Source organism: Talpa occidentalis, unplaced genomic scaffold (genome assembly GCF_014898055.3).
Source record: "Talpa occidentalis isolate TD23 unplaced genomic scaffold, MPIMG_talOcc4v2.1 talOcc4.7, whole genome shotgun sequence".
NCBI classification, from domain to species: domain Eukaryota; kingdom Metazoa; phylum Chordata; class Mammalia; order Eulipotyphla; family Talpidae; genus Talpa; species Talpa occidentalis.
In genome coordinates, this window is record NW_023605083.1 from 45788847 (window position 1) to 45808013 (window position 19167).

The following is a 19167-nucleotide window of genomic DNA, read 5'->3' on the forward strand; positions in this document are numbered from 1 at the left end:
GAACAGGACAGGCAGACGGACCCAGGATGCTGAGGGGAGCAGCAGGCAAGGCAGGAGAGGTTTGCTGCGCCATGTGGGTTTCTCCCTGGCCGGCTGGGAATCCAACTGGCGCTGCAGAGGCTGCGTGCGGACACCCTCACAGCACTGGCGCTCAACCTGCAGCGCCACCGGGGAGGCCCCGAAATATGAGATTTTTAATGAATCAGTTTTAGTTTGTATATATGGGGCTTGTTTTTAAAACTTATAATGTTTATTATTCAATTTAAATATGTTGACTTTTAGTTATAATCTTTATTAGTTTCCTGCTTTATGATAATTTCCTCCTAATAATGACATTCTAGTCCAGACTCTGTGTCTAATGATAGGAAATAAATTTCTTAAGTGCGATATAAAGGTGATCTGAGAAAAAAATGTTCACATTGGTTTCTCACTTGGTGTATGTGAAGGAAATGTAATAAGATAATATGGGCATTTCCAAATATTTATCCCAGCATGTACAACAGCATCCCATACAGTAACAGCAGGAATAAGTTACTGTCATCTTACTTTCTTATTGCTAATTTTAGACTAAGAAACTGTGAAGGATATTTATAATGACTTAATACTTAAGAAAGATCAGTTTCATAAAATATCCTGTAGTATTTGGTATCTGATTTATAATATCTCTTCTACAATCATGTCTTCTTTCTTTAAGCAATCAGATTTTCCTGTAACTGTGACATTAGAGAGTCCTTCCTCCTCAGATATGGAAGAGGTTGATGATTCTTCAGAAAGTGTTCAACAAGAATCTGAGAAAACCAATTTAAAACAAGAAGTATTACAGGTACAAACTTACCGTTTTACAGATATGGAGAAGATTATGTTTGAAATCATAGTCATCATCTGGTGGAAGCTTGATGACAATACTGAGCACTCAGGATAAGGGTTCTGTTTCTTCTCCCTTCTATATTGTATCCCCTTGAGTGGATTCTTAGTGTAGACTAAGGTAAAAGACAGACTTTTAAACTCCAAAAAATAACTCAATACATGTAATCAGTAATATAAATTTTTCTGTTTTTTAGAATCATAGAGTATTAGATTTAGGGAGCACCTTCATGATCAGAGGTAAACTCAGAGAAATTAAGTTTTGAATGATTATAGTCTGCTGATTCAGTGATCTTATTTTAAAAATCAGGAAATTGTTGGCACTAGCTGAACTCTTATAAGAAGAAATTATGAGCTTGCTTTTAATAAAAGTAAAATTGAAAAAAGTTTAGTGATATTTCCCTTTTTTAAAATAAAAGTTTCAAAAAGTTAATTATATTGTTTAGTAAGCCTGACATCTAATGGCATTAGATACTTAGGTATTTGTGTGAGCAGAAAAGAATTGATTTTAATAACAAATTTTTACACTTCAAAAATATTTCAATTTTAGTGTTGTTTTAGTACTTTGGAAATTACTATTTGTCAATAAGAAGGCCAGATTTTCTTTTTTTATTCAGATTAATAGTAATATAGAAAAGTACTTAGAAAATTATGGAATGTTAAATGTTAGAAAGAAGTCTATATAGCATGTCATTAACCCCTTTCATCTTATAAATGAGCGTCTACATTTTGTGGCACTGTAGGGGCAGGATATGGGCCACAGTGCAGGTTTTCTGATCCAGCAGACTGGGTAAAAGGAGTCAGAGTCCTTAGTGGCTTTTTGCAGGTCTTTTTATTGGGATTTACCCGGTACATGGCAGGCAGGGGTGCTGGGGGGCCAGGAGGCTGGCAGTCCTCCCAGTCCCCAGCAAGTCTTCACTCTATCTGGGCTCTCCGGTGAGCTCGGCTTCTGCTTCTTTGCTTCTCTCTCCACTTCTCTTTCGGCTTCTCCTGCTTCTTTCTCGGCTTCTGCTAGCATCCCCATGACGCCGACCTTAAAAGCCCAGTCTCAGCCCAGGTGAATCCCATCTACCTATGCCCACACCCTATTCCAGGTGCCCGCCATCAGGCATGCATTCAGGACTGCAAAGATCCGCGTCATCTATCCTGATGGCGGGAGGGCAGAAAAGCCTGACATTTTTACTTATCCTACAGGCACTTAAGTGGTTTATTACTAAATTGCAGAGTAAAGGCTGCCATCGAATCTGAATTCATTGTCATTTCCTTTATAGACTTTGGGGGATACCTAAAAGTTAGGAACTGTAACTAGGGAATATTTAATTTAAGATGCTTTGTGGACCCTTTCAGCTTTTTTCCCTTTTGATAAGGCACTAAGATAATAATATCAAGTTGTTTATTTAAAATATATAAACCCACAATAAGCAAGAGAAAAGATTGCAACCAATTTTTGAAAAGACAGAAGACAAGTAAAAAAGTGAAACTGAAAAATAGAACAGAAAAACTATCACCAAGAGTACGAATGTTTAAGCAATGAAGCAATGAATCTATGAACCAGTAAACCCACTCAGTGGCATATTTTGCAACCTAAAAAAAATCAAGTTGAGAATACTCAACTTGATTATGTGAGAATTATGTGAGAAATGATTGATTTGATATTAAGTGGAAAAAGTTGAACATCAAACTTAATTGACAGTGTGATAGGAGCTTTGTTCCAGAAAAGAAAACATCAACCAGCTGATATCAGTAAAGGGAGGTGGGAGAGAGCAGACTACAGGAAGGAAAATTACTCCAAACATCGTCATTAATCTTAATTATTAGAATATCAAGTGAATTTCATTTTCTAATTTTTTGGTTCCATTTTGGTTTCATTTTCTAATTTTTTGGTTCCGTTTTAGGGAGGTAAGTATATTTTTCCATAAAATTTTAGCATTGTATTCTCATTCCCTCCACTAGAGGGAGAAACTGTTTCATGTATTTGTATTTTGTACTATTAAGAAGTATTTTGTATTTTTGAAGTATTTTGTATTTTGTACTATTAAGAAGTAGTCGAAAAAAAGTATTTTAGTCTCCTTTCTTTGTAGTGATGGGTTTTTGTTTGCTTATTTGTTTAGAGTTTCTATGACATTAGTTTTAAATATTGAACCGTTATGTAAGCAATAAGTAGAGCAATTTTGTAATTTCCCCCCCCAGTAATAACTTGGTTGACTTTAACTGGTAATGAAACATGAATTTGAAGTTATTTGACTATTAATTTCTTAAACATACGTTCTCAATGTAAAAAATATGTCTCAAATTTTTTTTAAAAAATGAAAAACTTTTTGAAGGTAATGATGGCCACCCCTACTTGTCCATAACTTGATCTGTCCTTTTGTCTTAAAAAGGTATAAATATTATTTTGTCATTAAATTGTCTTCTATTTAGGACAATCTGGCTAAGCTTCTGGATCATCTCCCAAGAAAATACACAAATACATTTTAAATATAGCCGCTCATCCATTACCTCTGGTTGTTACCTTCTGTTATCATTGTTAAACAATGGCTTCACATGGCATGCTGTTAACGAAAATTCCGACTTGTAGACTGTAAATAACTTCATGCCTTAGTAAAAAAAATATATATGTCTCATTTTTTTAAAAAATGAAAACTTTTTTCCTTAGGCTAAATTCCCAGCTGAGGATTTTTTTTTTTTTTTTTTTTTTCCTTTTTTTTTAAATAGAGGCATGTTATTATTTTTCTTATTTGTTTTTTCTTTTTGTTTATACAAGCACTGGGTAAGTCAGAAGCGCGGAAAATACAGAGAATTCACCATAGCCAGAGCTCCTAAAGCTCATCCATTACCTCTGAAGTACACTGCTGAGGGAGCAATGGCGGCACAGAGGCTGCGCGCCATGTGGACCCTCCCCGGGGACTGTTAGCAGCCGGGGTTCGAACAATGGCGCCTTCAGAGGGTAGTGGCAGCTTTGCAACCCAGCTTCAACCGCTTAGGCTAAGGCCCAGCTGAGGATTTTTAGAGATACTAATATGCTCCTTAGTTTCCTCTCCTAGTAGCCACATGATAGAGTTCCTCCTCTCAACAAACACATATACTCCAAGGATAAACTAAACTATGAAGTTGAAATTCTTTGTTTAAGGATTATTTAAAAGCCTTTAAAATACATCAGTATACCTTGTTTTATTAAGTATAGGTTTTATTAAGTATAATACAAGAAAACATCCCAAAACAGTTGAATTTTTTTTTTTAAAGATTTATTTATGCATACAGGCCTCCCCGGTGGTGCAGCAGGTTGAGCGTAGCGCTGTGAAGCTGTCCGCAGCCCCTGCAGCGTGGATTCGATTCCCAGCCGGCGAGAGAGAAACCCACATGGCACAGTAGACCTCTCCTGTCTTGCCCGCTGCTCCCCTCAGCAGTGTTTTCGGTCCATCTGCCTGTTCTGCTCCCCCCTCTGTCTCTAGTGAATTCTCTCACCCTCCTGTGCCTCTGGCCTGTATCTCAGCTCTGGTATAAATAAATAAATTTTTTTAAAAAAAAGATTTATTTATGCATACAAGAACTGGAGTGTAGTCCAAAGGTGTGGGGGTGAGGGAGTATGAGAGGATTCACTGGAGACAGAGTGAGGAACAGAACAGACAGATGGACTGAAATACACTGCTGAGCGGAGCAGCGGGCGAGACAGGGGAGGTCTGCAGCACCACGTTGGTCACCTCCCTAGCCGGGGATAGCAGTAGTTGTGGATTGCTTCATAGTGCTGACGCTTAATCCTTTGTGCCACCAGGGAGGCCCTAGTTGAATCATTTTTGTTCATGCACTCGGTCCGAGTAGTATATTTTCTATTACTACATACTTAGAAACTTAAAACAGTATCTTATTTATAAGCTCAGGTTTTGGGGTGTTTTTTTTTTTGGTTTTTTTTTTTTTGGGTAGGTCAGAAGTTTAGAATTGGCATGACTGGGTTCTCTGCTCAGTCTTATAAAGCTGAAATCAAGAAGACAGTCACACTGTGTCATCATCTGCAGCCTCTGTCAGTGTACTTCTAAGCTTATTCAGCTCACTGGCCTAATTCAGTTCCTGCAGTTGTAGAGCAGAGATAACTTTCTTTGCTGGTTATCACTCAGGGGAATTTCAACTCCTAGATGCCCTCCCTCCTGCATTCCTCACTATAAAATCATACTGTTTTTCTGCAAAGCCAGCAGCAGAGAATTACCCTCATGTCCCTTTTCTACTTCAAATCTTCCCACTCCCATTAGAATGGTAACGGGCTACCTGATTATGTCCCATGCACCCAAATAATCTCCCTAATTTAAGATCACCTGATTTCAGGGACCTTGACTACATTTGCAAAATTCCTTCAGAGTGGCAATTAGATTAGGGTTTGGTTGAATTACTGGGAGGTTTGTTTACTTCAGATGTAGGCCATTTAGAATTCTGCTGGCCACAGTAGCATCCCCCACTTTCAAGCATCTTAGAGTGAAATTTTTGAAAATCACAGTGGATTCTGCCAACATCCATTCTATTTGACCTTGGCAAATGGTAAGATTACCACTTCTGTGGACAGGAATGGCCCCCAGGTTCCTGAGGTTGAAACATGACTCTGCTACATCACTAATTATATGAACTGGTCTGCCATTCTTTCTTTCTGCCTCACTTTCTTAGCTATAACAGAGAACAGTTCCTCGCAGGGTTTCATGATTAAATTATTAAATAACCCAGGACAGTTTTAGGAATATGGTAGAGTGCCTTAAAAGTATTTAGCTTTTTAAAAGATGCATTTGAATCTGCAGTTACCTAATTCAGGTGTGTTAAAGCATGTCAGTAGAGCTTCTAATAAAGAGACCACATAAAAAACAGAATTTTTCTTTCTTCTCAATTTTTTTTATTTCTGACTTATATATCTTTTATGATGAGCTGCCACAAATCTATTTTGGAAAGAGTGGGATTTAAATTAATATTTAATATGATAATTTGATATAGTTTAGTAATTAAATTCATTAGCATGATATAGTATTATAAATAATGGACTATAATCCTGAGATCTGAGTTCACTTCTATTTCAGCCCCTAAATCTTTGGTGAGATCTGTAACTGTAAAGACTTTTACATGGATTAGGAAGTAGTTATAATATTTTTCTTATTTGTTCACACTAGGAAAAATTGGAGGAATGCCTAAAGCAATTAACGGAGGAAAGAGGAATAAGACTTAAGGCTGATAAAAGAGTCAGTGAGGTAAACAAATTTTTTGATTTTTTTTATTTTATTTTGATTTGAGTTTAAGCTTTACAAGCAATTTCTAAACTTTAAGTGAGAAAATATACTGCAAATTGGCTATACCATATAAACTTTTGTATTTAGTGATCATATAAGCTATATTCCAGAAAGCATGTTTTTTATAATGTAAAAATCACAGGGTTTTTTATGTGTGCACTTTTGTATGACTTTATTTTATAACCTGTTCATGATGCTTCAATTCAAAAAAGTAGTATGCTTCCATTTTATATACCATAACATAGAAATCATGGTAATAAGACCACCTACTGATAGTGAATTACGAAAGTGGGTAATTTATAAAAAATGTCAGATATTAGAAAACTCATAAGAATGCAATGAAAAAAAAATATTCTATGAGAATTATATTAGGCTGCTGTGTAAGAAAGTAGGGTATAAGCTAGAAAGTTTTTTTTTTTTAAAGATTTATTTATTTATGCAAACAAGAGCTGGGGTGTAGGCCAGAGGTGTGGGGGGTGAAAGAACTCACCAGAGAGAGAGTTGAGAACAGAACAGTCAGACTAACTGAAATACACTGCTGAGGGGAGCAGCAAGTGAGACAGAAGAGGTCTGCTGTGCCATGTGGGTAGTTCCCTGGCCGGTCGGGGATCAAACCTGTGCTGCAGAGGCTGCGCATAGCCCCACAATGCCGTGCTCAAGCCTTTGCGTCACCAGGGAGACTCTAGAAAGTTCTGTAACGTATAATTATTTTAAACTGAGTTTGAGGAAGAATTTTTGTGGGTGTTCATTGGGTGGTAGGACATAAACTTGTTCGGTAAATATTGAGCACCTACATATAGAAGACAAATGGTGCACCAAAAATGGCCTTTCTGAAAATTATAGAGTTGACCTTCAATGTGATTGTAGATGAATAGATGACAGGGGGCAGGGGTCATGCAAGGAAGTAAATATTTTCAAAAAGCCAGGGGAAATATTGATAATCATAAAGTTTTTAAATTGGGTATGACTTAGGACTTTTAAACTTACACTTTAGTATTTTGCTCACTAAATTAATCCTTAATGTTTAAAAGAATCATATGCTTTGTCAAATTGGACTAAATTTTTTTTTTTTTTACATCAGTAGTGCTGAGGTTGAGAAGCGCTGTTTTAAATGTTTAAGTTATATATCAAGCTACAAAAAGAAAATAAATTCCACTTTTCTACCTGACACCATGGCAGTGACCTGGAGTCCAGATTCTAACTAAGAATCCTCAGGCTCTTTAAAGCCTGCCTGTGTGCCTTGCAAGAGCAGGCATGTTTCCCAAAGGAAGGCTCAGGCACTAGGACAGGGGTTGTGGTGTTTCCAAGACCAAGTGGGTGGCCCTTCTGCTCTTGAACTCTTTTTAAAAGGATTTTCTTTTTTTACCCCTTCTACCATCTCTTATATCTCCTTGTCGCTTTCTTCTTCCCCCACCCCTTAACTTCAGAGCCCTTACTATGTTTATTGCCACTTGTTTTTGAAAGTATTTTACTTTGTCAAATCCTCTATTATATAAACATCCAATATTTGTCTTTGTCATTCTGACTTGCTTTATTGTACATAATTCCTCTGAACTCCCTCCATTTTGTTGTTTGACTGCATTTCATCTTTTCTTACAGCTGAATAATATTCCATATGTGGATATACCACCTGTGCTTGATCTAGCTGTCTGTTGACAGGCATTTAGGCTGTTTCCATGTTCTAACTATTATAAATAGTGCCACAGCAAACATCATAGAGCAAATAGTTTTTTACATTCATGTTCTTTGGGTAGAGCTCATAAAGTATTTCCATTTTTAGTTTTTTAAAGGTGAATCCAAATTACTTTCCATGATGACTGTGCCAGTTTAAGAAATAGAAATTTCTATTGTGAAATTTAACCAGTAGAATGTAGATATGTGATCTTTCTGAAACATATTAATAAAACAACCTAATTGTTTTGTGGGAAAGTTACTTGGATATTTCTGGGTTTTGATTATTATGTGACACATCTCTGTATTTAAGAGTTACATTTTTAATGTTTTTTACATAAAACTTTTTTTGATGGCAACAAGAAAAATGGTCAGACATTTTCAATCTTCTTTTATAGCTGGAACATGAAAATGCTCAGTTAAGAAATATAAATTTCTCTTTGTCTGAAGCCCTGCATGCACAGTCATTAACAAGCATGATCCTGGATGATGAAGGTATTTTGGGCAGCATTGAGAATTCTTTCCAGAAGTTCCATGCATTCCTGGATCTCCTTAAAGATGCTGGGTTAGTTTCTTTCTCTGCATGCCGTTTTTCCTTCTGTGACCATAATGGTAAATTGTTGAGGAGCTTCAGCAATTTTTATTGCTTCCTTGATTATATTTAATATGTAGTTATAGGTAATATAGTTGACTTTTTAATGGGCAATTAATTTTTGTAAATAAGTAAATTGGTAAACCTGCCCTAGTAGAGTAGAAGAGCACATTATAAAAGAGTGACCTGTAGTTAACCAGCAGGCATAGTTTTTGGTGAATACTAAATTGAAGGTAATCTTAATTGAAAATATTTAGGAATACATAGGAATTTCCCCATCTTATTCATTTTGCTTGCTAATTAAATTTGAATTAATTTTTTCTCCTCCCAGACATAAAATTTTTTATTAATCTGCATGGGAGATATAGAGATTAGTGGTTCTCAGCCAGGAGGTTCTTCAGCACCTTACTATAAGAAGGTGCTGAAGGAATTATAAATTGATAGGTGATAGCATGATGTTTTGTAGGTGAGTGGGTTGCTACTGGGAAGGAAGGAGTAGAGTCCTTGGGAACTGGCGGAAAGATGGTCAAGAATGTGGAATGGAGGTGTGAGACAGAAGACTAGTTTTGTGGTAGGAGTTGAAGCTATAAAGAGATATACTTAAGTAGTAGTATTTAACACACTGTTGTGGGGAGGAGGAAGTGCTTAAAGGATCACATCCTCTGTTGCCTCCCAGAGCATGAATGTGGAAAGGACTGGGAAATTGGGAGAGATACAAATTTATAGACTGGAGCAGGATACTGAATTTTAAGATTTTAGAAGCATTTCATGATTGTTGGTATGGCGCATCTAAACTGTTCAGATGTGATTCTAATGACCCTTGCCTTTTACTCCTTTCCTTCTCTTGTCTAGGCTTGGGCAGCTTGCCACAATAGCTGGTATAGATCAGTCAGATTTTCATTTACTAGGTCATCCCCAGATGAATTCTACTGTTGGTAGTCAACCTAAAGAAGAAAACAAGGCACTTGAGGAAGAAAAAGCAGAATCAAAGCAGAATGCGCTGGGACAAATGCAAAATATCCAAGTGAGTGGACAGAGCAGAACTTCCTGATTCTAAGGGTGATTAGCAAAAAGGGAATAACCAGGTCAAACAAAAGAATAGCAATGTCTCTAATAGTCCACATCCTTGAGCACTAGAAGCCTCTTTGGGGACCTTTCCAGATCTGATATTAGTGAATATTCACTAAATTAAAAACCATTTCATAATATTTTGTTGTAACTAAGAACACTGGATATTCTATTGAAATTTATGACTTAAAGCAAATTCTACTTAGTGAAGGAAGAAAGACAAGATTAGAGAAAATATTCCAAATTTTTAAAATGGTGTAAATGTCTATTTTATTCATATTTCATCTAGGTTTCTATTTGTATGCAGTCAGCTTTCAATGAAGGAACACTAATGAAGGTACAAGTACTGAAAATAGATAATTTTTTAAAATAAGCAATCCAGGCATGAAGGATAGTGAGTCACCCTTTATGGGAATGGGAGGGGAAAACCTTTCTGCTTTTCCTCCAGACTTACTTGTAGCCCCCACCTCTCTTCTCGGCTAAGTCAGACTGGTCTTGGGTACAGACACCTTGAGAACACAGATTAGTCACAAATTGGAAACTATTAATATTTACATGTTGCCTCAGTCCAAAAAAAAAAATAAAAAAATTATTAGAGGATAGGGTTTTATTATTTTGAATGAGAAAAGGGGAAAAGGGTTATAATTACCTAAACACAAAGAAACTGTAGTGGACAAAAAGCCTTTAGATATAGCTAAATTAAGTTGGGGCTTATTTGACAAAGTATCATTAGAAGAAAACTTGGCTCTAAAACCTTCTGAATAATCAACCGACTCTTAATAAGATCACAGAGTAACATTGATGTGTTAGACTCTACTTTTTCATGGATGGCTTTATCATCACTGAATTTTTGTTTCTTTTGTTTTTCCTCCAGTTTCAGAAAATTACAGGTGATGCTAGAATTCCTTTGCCTCTTGACTCCTTCCCTGTCCCAACTGCTACTCAGGAGACTTTAGAAACTTCCAATGACAACCTGAGATTCCCAGTCACTGAGCAGCGGCTGGAGTCTGTCCAAGAATTCATTGCTAGAACATGTTCTCCTTCAGCAGACATGATTTCTGGAATTGGAAGTCAAAGAAAAGAAGAGGAGTTGTCTAGAAATAGCAGATCTTCTTCAGAGAAATTGGCCAAAACAGGTGAATATACCAAAAAACACTCTGGTAAGAAACAACCTGAAAAGGACCAGCCTTCCTGCTCTGACTCATCCGTAAGCCTGAAAAGCAAAGGAGTCAGGCAGAATAACTCTGTGGTTAATGAACCAGTAAAAAGTGAGTCTTTGACAAAACACATTTCTGTCAAGAAAGAAAGTAGAATAGTGACTGTTTCATCTAAGACAACTAAAAGTAAACTCAATCTACTAGAACACTCTGAAAGTGATACCCTTGGCTCTGATTTTGAATTTCAAGAAAGCATCCATACTCTATCACGCCTGACATAAGTCTAAATCTTTTGAAATTATGTTTCTGCCTTCAAATTTTAATAAATTTCTTATGATTTCACTATGGCACATAGTGTTTTAAAATATAGGCGTGAAAGCCATTAGAGAAAGATTTACGTCTACTTTTTATTCAGTGAAATCTTTGGTACATTTTTTCTTTAGACACTTTGCACCACTCATTCAAAAAGTATTTACTGAGGGCCTAATATGTCCTGGGCATCATGGCTTTAAGCAATCAATAAAAGAAAGCATTTACCCTCACAGAACTAATACTCTGGAGGGAGAACACTAGCAGAGCAGAGTAAGCGGCTAGAAAGGGATAGGGGACAATGAATGGAATCATTTACCATGTGGTAAAATATGGAAATGTTATGAATCACAGGACCAGAGCTATTTTGGTGTATTCTAATTCATATAACCAGAGCAGGAAACATTTACCCAGGTATTTAACTCTATAGATTACATCAGCCCATTAAGGTAGGTAATTACTGTTGTGCCCACTTTACAGATGAGTCAAAGGAGACAAATTATGTGAGTGGCCCAAAATTAGTGAGTGGTAGAGCTGGGATTTGAGCTAAAACCCATGTTCTTAATCACTTTTTATCCTGTTTCTGTGTTCAGTGAGGAAGAACTGAAGGAGGACTTCATTGAGAGAAAAGCCAGTGAGCACCAGAAGTGCAAAAGAGTGGGTCTGTTGGGAAACAAAACTGTTCCCTTCCCCCACATGGATAGGATTTTGAAAAGGCAGAGTGTGTAAGAGATTATGAATATAGTTTCTGGGCTAAGTCATGCCTTCCTGATAAAACATGCACTGTCTTAATTCAACTAGATTGTGATTTGAGAGGATCAAAAAAAAATGAAGTGTCAAATTTTTTTAGAAAGTCCTGCCTGATTGTTATCAAAGGACTACTAAAGTACTATTTAGGTCATTAATTATGAATTAAGTGTTATGGGAATAAAACAATGAGCAAGTTGTAGTTTTAGCCTTTTAACAGTTGAGCAAAAGAGGAAGTCACGCAAGCAAATGTCTTAATACTGCAGGGCACATTCTGTGATCGGGATATTTAGGGAATTTAATGTTTGGGAAGAAGAGAGAGCCATGGGGCCAGGTTTACCTAAAAAGGTAATATGTAAGCAAAGTCTTAAAGGACTGGTTAGAAACTGGGGATATGGTGATAAAGGAAACGGACACTCAAAGGAGAGGAAAGAGCATAAGCAGAAGTACCATGTCATTAAGTAAGAGAGTAGTGTGCTTGGGTAACCACAAGTACAGGTAGTTCAGAGTTAGTGGAATGTCACCAGGCAGGTAATGCTCATGTGGATGGCAAGAACAGTAGCTGGTCTTACATTCCTATCCTCTAGCATGTAGCTGGTTCCTTTTCCTGAGGCAGTAGCTAATAAAGGGGTTGAAGAAAGTAAATGACATGTTTGGATTTTCATTTTAAATCGTGAGCTTTGGTATGGAAGATCAATTTGAAGAAACACGGAGATATAAATTATGCACACTTCTGAGGAGCTCTTTTTTTTTTTTTTTTTTCAATTTTTATGTGGAATTTAAACACTTCCAGTTCCCACTGAAAGGGTTCCATGGGCAAACACCATGGCTTAAGTAAAGTTAAGCAAGTTTCTTTACTGTAAAATTTCTCAGGCTGCTTCAGGTTAATGTTCATTCTGTGTTGCTAAGATATGCATATGATATTCACCCTCCTCAAATATATTTGGTTACAGAATCCTTTTTTAATAGAATTATCTAGCAACAGGTTCCACCAAAAACCATCATGGTAGCTTCTGGATTAGGGAATAACAAGAAGAAAAAGGGGTCTGAATTAAGGTATAGATGAGGGTAGAAAATAAATGAATTTTATTTAAGAAATAAAATAAGCAAGATTTGGTTATGGAAAGTCAGGAGAAGTAAGGAAGAAGGAGCAGGCAGAGGCTAAACTCCATTTGTGTGACTCAGTTTGGGTGATGGTATCATTAGGGCTACAAATGATAAAGAACTGCGTTGGGTAGAAGAGTTTGGTTTGGACACAATGAATTTTAAAGCACCAATAAAATTCAGAGATAACTGATAGATATGGAAAAATATGGAAAAACAAGGATTTTGAATGTCTTTAGCCCAAAAAAACAGTAGTTAAAATCATGGAAGTGGATAAGATTACAAGGAACTGCAGGGGCTTTCAAAATTTAATAATGGGAGAAGGGATTTTGAAAAGGAAAGAGATGAGAGACTTTCATGAAGGAAGAAGTAGATAGCAGTGTCATGCAGCAGAGAACATAAGTGGCAGTTAGACCTCTGGTGACTTTAGTGAGAGCAATTCAGTGAAGTGGTATATGAGAAAGGAAGGTTGCAGTAAGCTGAGGGAACAGTGAAGACTGGGTCTAAGCTATTCTTTGAAGGGGTTTAGATGATAAAAGAAAACAATAACATTTTTTTTTAGAATGAGAGGGACTTAAATGTTATAGGTTGAAAGGTAGGAACGATTAAAGGAGATACTGCAGATGCTGAAGAGTGAGAGGCTCATCTATGCAGTAAAATCTCAGAGGAGGTGGAAACACGAGATACACACGAATGCTCTTAAGACTGAAAGAAAAATCTGAACAGATGGGGATGAAGATTATTCCTTAGTGAATTGGAGGTAGCTTGCCTACACATATATAGTGCAGAATGATTAGATAAGTAATTTAGAATCTGGAAAACATGGCTAAGAAAAAAGATGGCGTAGGGATCACATTGAAAAATTCATAAAAATGACTACTCAAAATTGAATGGATACTGATAAGTTTGGAGGGAAAAAGAATAGGAGAAGGTAGGCATTAAATGTTTTGTACTGATAACCTGAATTTGATCACAGATTTTTAGACTCATACACATAATAATTGTTTTAAAATTCTTTTTTATTTTATCAATCCTTTGAAATGATTCCATTAAGAATTATAAATAGGGATATTTTACTGATAAATATATACAGGTATATCCTTGGAATGATTGTTAAACTCAGTATTAATCCTGAAGCAATGGTACTTAATTGAAATATATTGTTTTCATTTGGGTTAGAAGTCTAGGAATGTATACCTTTATTGAGAGGCTACCAGAATATATGCAATACACATAGCAGTTTTTGGCTTTCTATGTGTCAGATGTAATACTGCAGCAAGAAGCTTGTTATCTTGCCCTAAGTCCACCCATAATTACTAGTGGTCAGAAATTACTATTGTATGCCTATCCAGTAACATATCAAATAATGAATCTAATTTCAAATGGATAGTTACAGAAAAAGCCCTAATTTCAAATTAATAATTCTTGATTTTCCAGAGGATCTTGCAAGACAAAGAGATGATAACATGTTTAAAAGATTCTGATTATAAACTACCTGCTGGAGTAAGGATTTAACATGGTTGACTGAATACATTCTTTTACTCTTCCAGAATTCCATTGAAATGACTGGAGAAATAGTAAAACAAAAATAAATAGTTGGAAATCAGAAAATGAACAATGTGAGATTTTTAGAAGACAGAAAGCAGATTATTGAAAGATCAGTCAATTAAAGAGTAGAACAACTAAGCCTTCCCACTTGCCTTGAAGTACTTAATTCGGGAGTTTGCCACCATGCTTTGGCTAAGAAAGCCTCTCTCCGAAGTGGGAGTTCTGACACAGGAAACAATAGGACTGGAGAATGAGGACATTGTCCAACTTGACTACAAAGAGAAACTGAAGATAAAACTGGCCACAAATGTCTGGCTATGGTGCCCTTCCATTCCCTTTATAATCACCGGAGGTGCCTATAATCAAGATTTGTGTTCATTGAAAATGAACCAGGATTCTCATTTGGTGAAGAAAAAGCATTTCAAACTTTAATCTTAGGTCCTCAACTATAAACATGAACAGCCAAGAATCTTCAAATTTGAAAAGAAAACACAGTAACAAAAGGAGACTCCAAATTAAAATAAATTGATTAGGGCCTCCCTGGTGGCGCAGGCGATTGAGCGCCGCACTGTGAAGCCATCCGCAGCCTCTTCAGCACAGGTTCGATCCTGGCCGGCCAGGGAGAATCCCACATGGCGCAGCAGACCTCTCCTGTCTCACCCGCTGCTGCCCTCAGCAGTGTATTTTGTCAGTCTGCCTGTTTTGTTCCCTGCTCTGTCTCTGGTGAATCCTCTCCCCCCACACCTCTGGCCTGTACCCCAGTTCTTGTATAAATAAATAAATCTTTAAAAACAAACTGATTAACCTATTCACAAAAATAGTTACTAAAGTAACATTTTTAAATGAATACAGTTAAGATCTTCAGCGATTCATAAGGATATTGCTTCCTTAAAGAATGGGATGCTAGGAAAAAGAAATAGAGTTTCTGGAAATTAAGATGTGACCTGAAAATAAAACAAGTTGAACTAGATAGCAGGATGGTTTCAGTTGAAGCTTAAATTCATGAAATGGAAGTTTGATTGAGGGAGTCCCCTTAATATGCACTGTAAAATGATGAAAGATAAGTTATAAAAAAGAAGAATCCTAGAAGAACACAGCAGTTGGCATATAATAAATGCATAAATAATGAAACCATACCAATATCTATGAGTGGCCATACAAGTTTATAGTATTACATTTCTCAGCAACTGGACAACTTAGAAGTCTTAGGAATTACTAAGCAAACTGAACAATGACTCCATAAAAGATTTTAAATGAAAGAAATAGATGATGCCATGTTACCTGCCATTCCTCTTTATAATCACTAGACATTTATAATCAGAAGAATTCCAAATAACATTAATGCATATGTGAAGAGTGAATTAAAATTCTAGGTTTTAACATGAATATAGGATATAAAAAGTGAAAGTATGTTAGTATCTTGAATTATTCCAGGAAAGAATACATTGTTTACCTCTAGGTGTTGATAGAAACATTTAAACTTAAAGATATATGGGGAAAGGTTAGGTGATGCCACAGCAACAACTTCCAAATCATAGTGACTTAAAACAACAGATTTATTTATGCTCATGTCATATACCTTTGGCAGATTGGCTAGCGACCTCCACATCACCCACAACCTGGTTGCTGGAGGAGTATCACTATTTGGAAAATTGCTGGTTATTCGTGTCCAAGGAAAAAGACTGCAACCTGCATTAACTTAACATGCCTGCCTCAGTGTAACATTTGTCACTCCTGCATTTGTTGTATTGGCCAAAGAAGGTCATATGGCCATGTCTAAGAGTCTGGCAGAACAGAGAAATGCAGACTTACCAGGTGCAAAGGTAAGGAGAGAGAAGCAAATATGTCAACAACTTTAATATCTAGTAAACTACTAGAAAGGGGGAATGGAATTTAAAAATCGAATAGAAGGCAGGAAAAAACTGGAAGAAAAAAAGTAGCAGTCCCAGGTCTGGATATTTATACCAGGAAGATAACTCGTGTCAATACAGACACCTGTACATGGGTGCTTATAGCAGCTCTATTGATATTCACCAATATGACTTCCAACAGGTGAATGGAAAATGAATGCTAATGTACTTGCAAAATGGAATACTAAACAATGAAAAGGAATCAAATATTAATACATGTGAATATTAATACATGTAACAACTTGGATGGATCTCAAAGTCCTGTTGAGTGAGAAAAGCCAGTATATATCTGTAATCTCAAAAAGTCACATACCTTATGATTCTGTTCATATGACATTCTCAAAGAGAAAAAACTATAGGTAAGCGGTGGCCAACTCTTGGTGTAGGGAGAGGCTGTGCAAAGGAGTTTTTTCAGTGATGAATTATCCTGTATCCCAACTGTGGTAGTAGAAAAATAAGAGACAAATGAGGGCCTCCCTGGTGGCGCAGCGGTTGAGCACTGCGTTGCAAGCTACCCGCAGCCTCTGCAGTGCCAGTTCACATCCCCAGTCACCGGCGAGGGTCCCACATGACGCACAGACCTCACCTACCGCCCGCTGCTCCCCTCAACAGTGTACTTCGTCCGAATCCATCTGCCCCTTCTGCTGCCTGCTCCGGCTCTGGTGAATTCTCTCACCCTCCCGTGCTTCGGACTGTACCCAGTGCTTGTATAAAATAAATAAATAAATAAATAAATCTTAAAAAAAAAAAAAAAAAAAAAAAACAAATGATGGAAATAATGTGAAATAGGTTGGGGATTCTCAATATAAACACCTGCAAGTGAATAAATGAACAAAAGATATAAAAATATTTTTAAAGAAATAAATATAAACATTCAACTTCAAAAGCCATCAAATTAAAATGAGATACTATTTTTTGATCCCTTTAAATGGTAGATATTAAAGGATTGGCGATTCCTAGTGCTGGAGATAATGTGAAAAATGAGCTCTGTCATCGTTGAAGTGTATAAACCAATACAGCTGTTTAGGTGGACAATCTCGCAGTATATGTCAGTATTTAAAATGTGTCAGATTTGGGGCCTCCCTGGTGGCCCAGAGGGTTGAGCACAGCACTGTGAGGCTATCCCCAGCCTCTGCAGCACGAGTTCGTCAGGCCAGGAAGCTGCCCACATGGCACAACAAACCTTTCCCGTGTCGCCCGCTGCTCCCCTATGGAGTGTACTTCAGTCAATCTGCCTGTTCTGTTCCCCAATCTGTCTCTGGTGAGTGCTCTCACCCCTCACACCTCTGGCCTGTACCCCAGTTCTTGTATGCATAGATTTGGAAAGTTGCTGGTTATTTGGATCTTCAAGTCAGATTTAACAACTGTAATTCTAGGCATCAAGTCTATAGTTGAAATATGTATTGAAATTTTTGAGAAATAAAATAATTGTACATAAGTGTGGCAGTTGTTGAATTAGTACAGACTAATTCCTGCCATGCAATCCTCTGCGGCAGATGAAAACAATAGCTCTAGATTGTAGACATGGGGACATTTGTAAGACAGACTGATATGAAAAACAGGTTGCATAATAATAATTCTTGCACACTCCTGTTTACATTTATATGGTTAAAAACCTGTTTTTGTAGCATATATACGTGTCTGTGTCTGTACCTAGAAAATAGTCTGCAGTAACATACCAAACTCTTGGCAATTTTCTCTGTTGAAGGCATTAGATTAGGGGAGGAAGAATAAAAGGATTTTTTCATGTTTTGCTCCATTTACTTCTAAGGGTTGTTTGAATATTTTAAAAATGAGCATGTTGGGCCTCCCCGGTGGCGCAGCGGTTGAGCGCTGGGTTGCGAAGCTGCCCGCGGCCTCTGCGGCGCTGGTTCGATTCCCGGGTGCTCCCCGGCCACCAGAGGAGGGTCCCACATGGCGCGCAGACCCCTCCTGCCGCCCGCTGCTCCCCTCAGCAGTGTACTTCTGTCCTTCTGCCTGCTCTGCTCCCCGCTCTGGCTCTGGTGAATTCTCTCACCCTCCCGTGCTTCTGACTGTACCCAGTGCATGTATAAACAAAAACAAACAAATAAATAAATAAATAAATAAATAAAACATGCCTCTATTTAAAAAAAAAAAAAAAAATGAGCATGTTTTTATGGGTGGCAAGCAATTTTATAAATTTCTCTTCATCATAGCAAACTTGGAAAATGCAAATATAGAATCCATTATCCCCTATGTCCTATGTTCGCTTTTTTTCAAAGTGTTTCTGTCCTAATATCTATGTGAATTAAAAGCAAATTTTACTGTGTAACCTCCTCTCAGAGTTTTGTACTCCTGAAATCTTTTTACATTGCATATCCAAATTTTTTAAACCACAACCCACAGTAAAAATTATATTTTATGCAAAGTAAAAGGTAATCATTCCTAGCCCACACCTACCTTGTGTACACAGATGAATGGAAGATTTCATCAATTATTATTGTTCTAATGACTCACTCTCTGCTCTGTTTCATGCCTTCAAAGAAAAATCTGTTTGCAACCCACTGAACAGGTTTCACAGTGCACTAATGGGTCATTTCCTACAGTTTGAAATCACTGGCTGATGTGTTTCAAACATTTGTTCTATCTATCCCTGATAAAAACTGTTCTGCCTATAGAATGCAAATCTATCCCATACCTGCTTTATTATTTTATGACAAAGTCATTCATTTAAGCATTGTGTCTGAAGCCCAGCTTTCTTGAGAACTTGAACTCCATAGTCGAGGTAATTTTGGTTAATTCTCCTTATAAAAAACCCTCTTATAACACTGAAAACTGAGTTTTTAAATTGACGCCTCCTTGAGAATTCTAAAATATTTTATATATATATATATAAAATCTAAAATATATATATATATATATATATATATATATACCCTGTGACTTCAGGCAATTACCCAGTATAGGTGGCCACTCAT

General features: G+C 36.9%; 1 protein-coding gene across 3 annotated transcripts in view; it reads left to right on the forward strand.

Annotated features, from left to right (window-relative positions):
• The window catches only part of CEP78 (centrosomal protein 78), a 35623-nt gene extending 18664 nt beyond the window's left edge, over positions 1-16959 (forward strand). Inside the window, exons 11-17 of one of the 3 annotated variants that reach the window (XM_037492312.2) lie at positions 695-823; positions 6006-6083; positions 8192-8358; positions 9238-9409; positions 9743-9790; positions 10328-10589; positions 14321-16959. In XM_037492312.2, the coding sequence (XP_037348209.1) occupies positions 695-823; positions 6006-6083; positions 8192-8358; positions 9238-9409; positions 9743-9790; positions 10328-10589; positions 14321-14331 (867 nt within the window). In that variant the 3' untranslated portion in view covers positions 14332-16959. The remainder of the gene's footprint in view (positions 1-694; positions 824-6005; positions 6084-8191; positions 8359-9237; positions 9410-9742; positions 9791-10327; positions 10590-14320) is intronic. The other 2 variants (XM_054688832.1, XM_037492313.2) reach the window with 2 other exon arrangements.
• The last annotated feature ends 2208 nt before the right edge of the window (positions 16960-19167 follow it).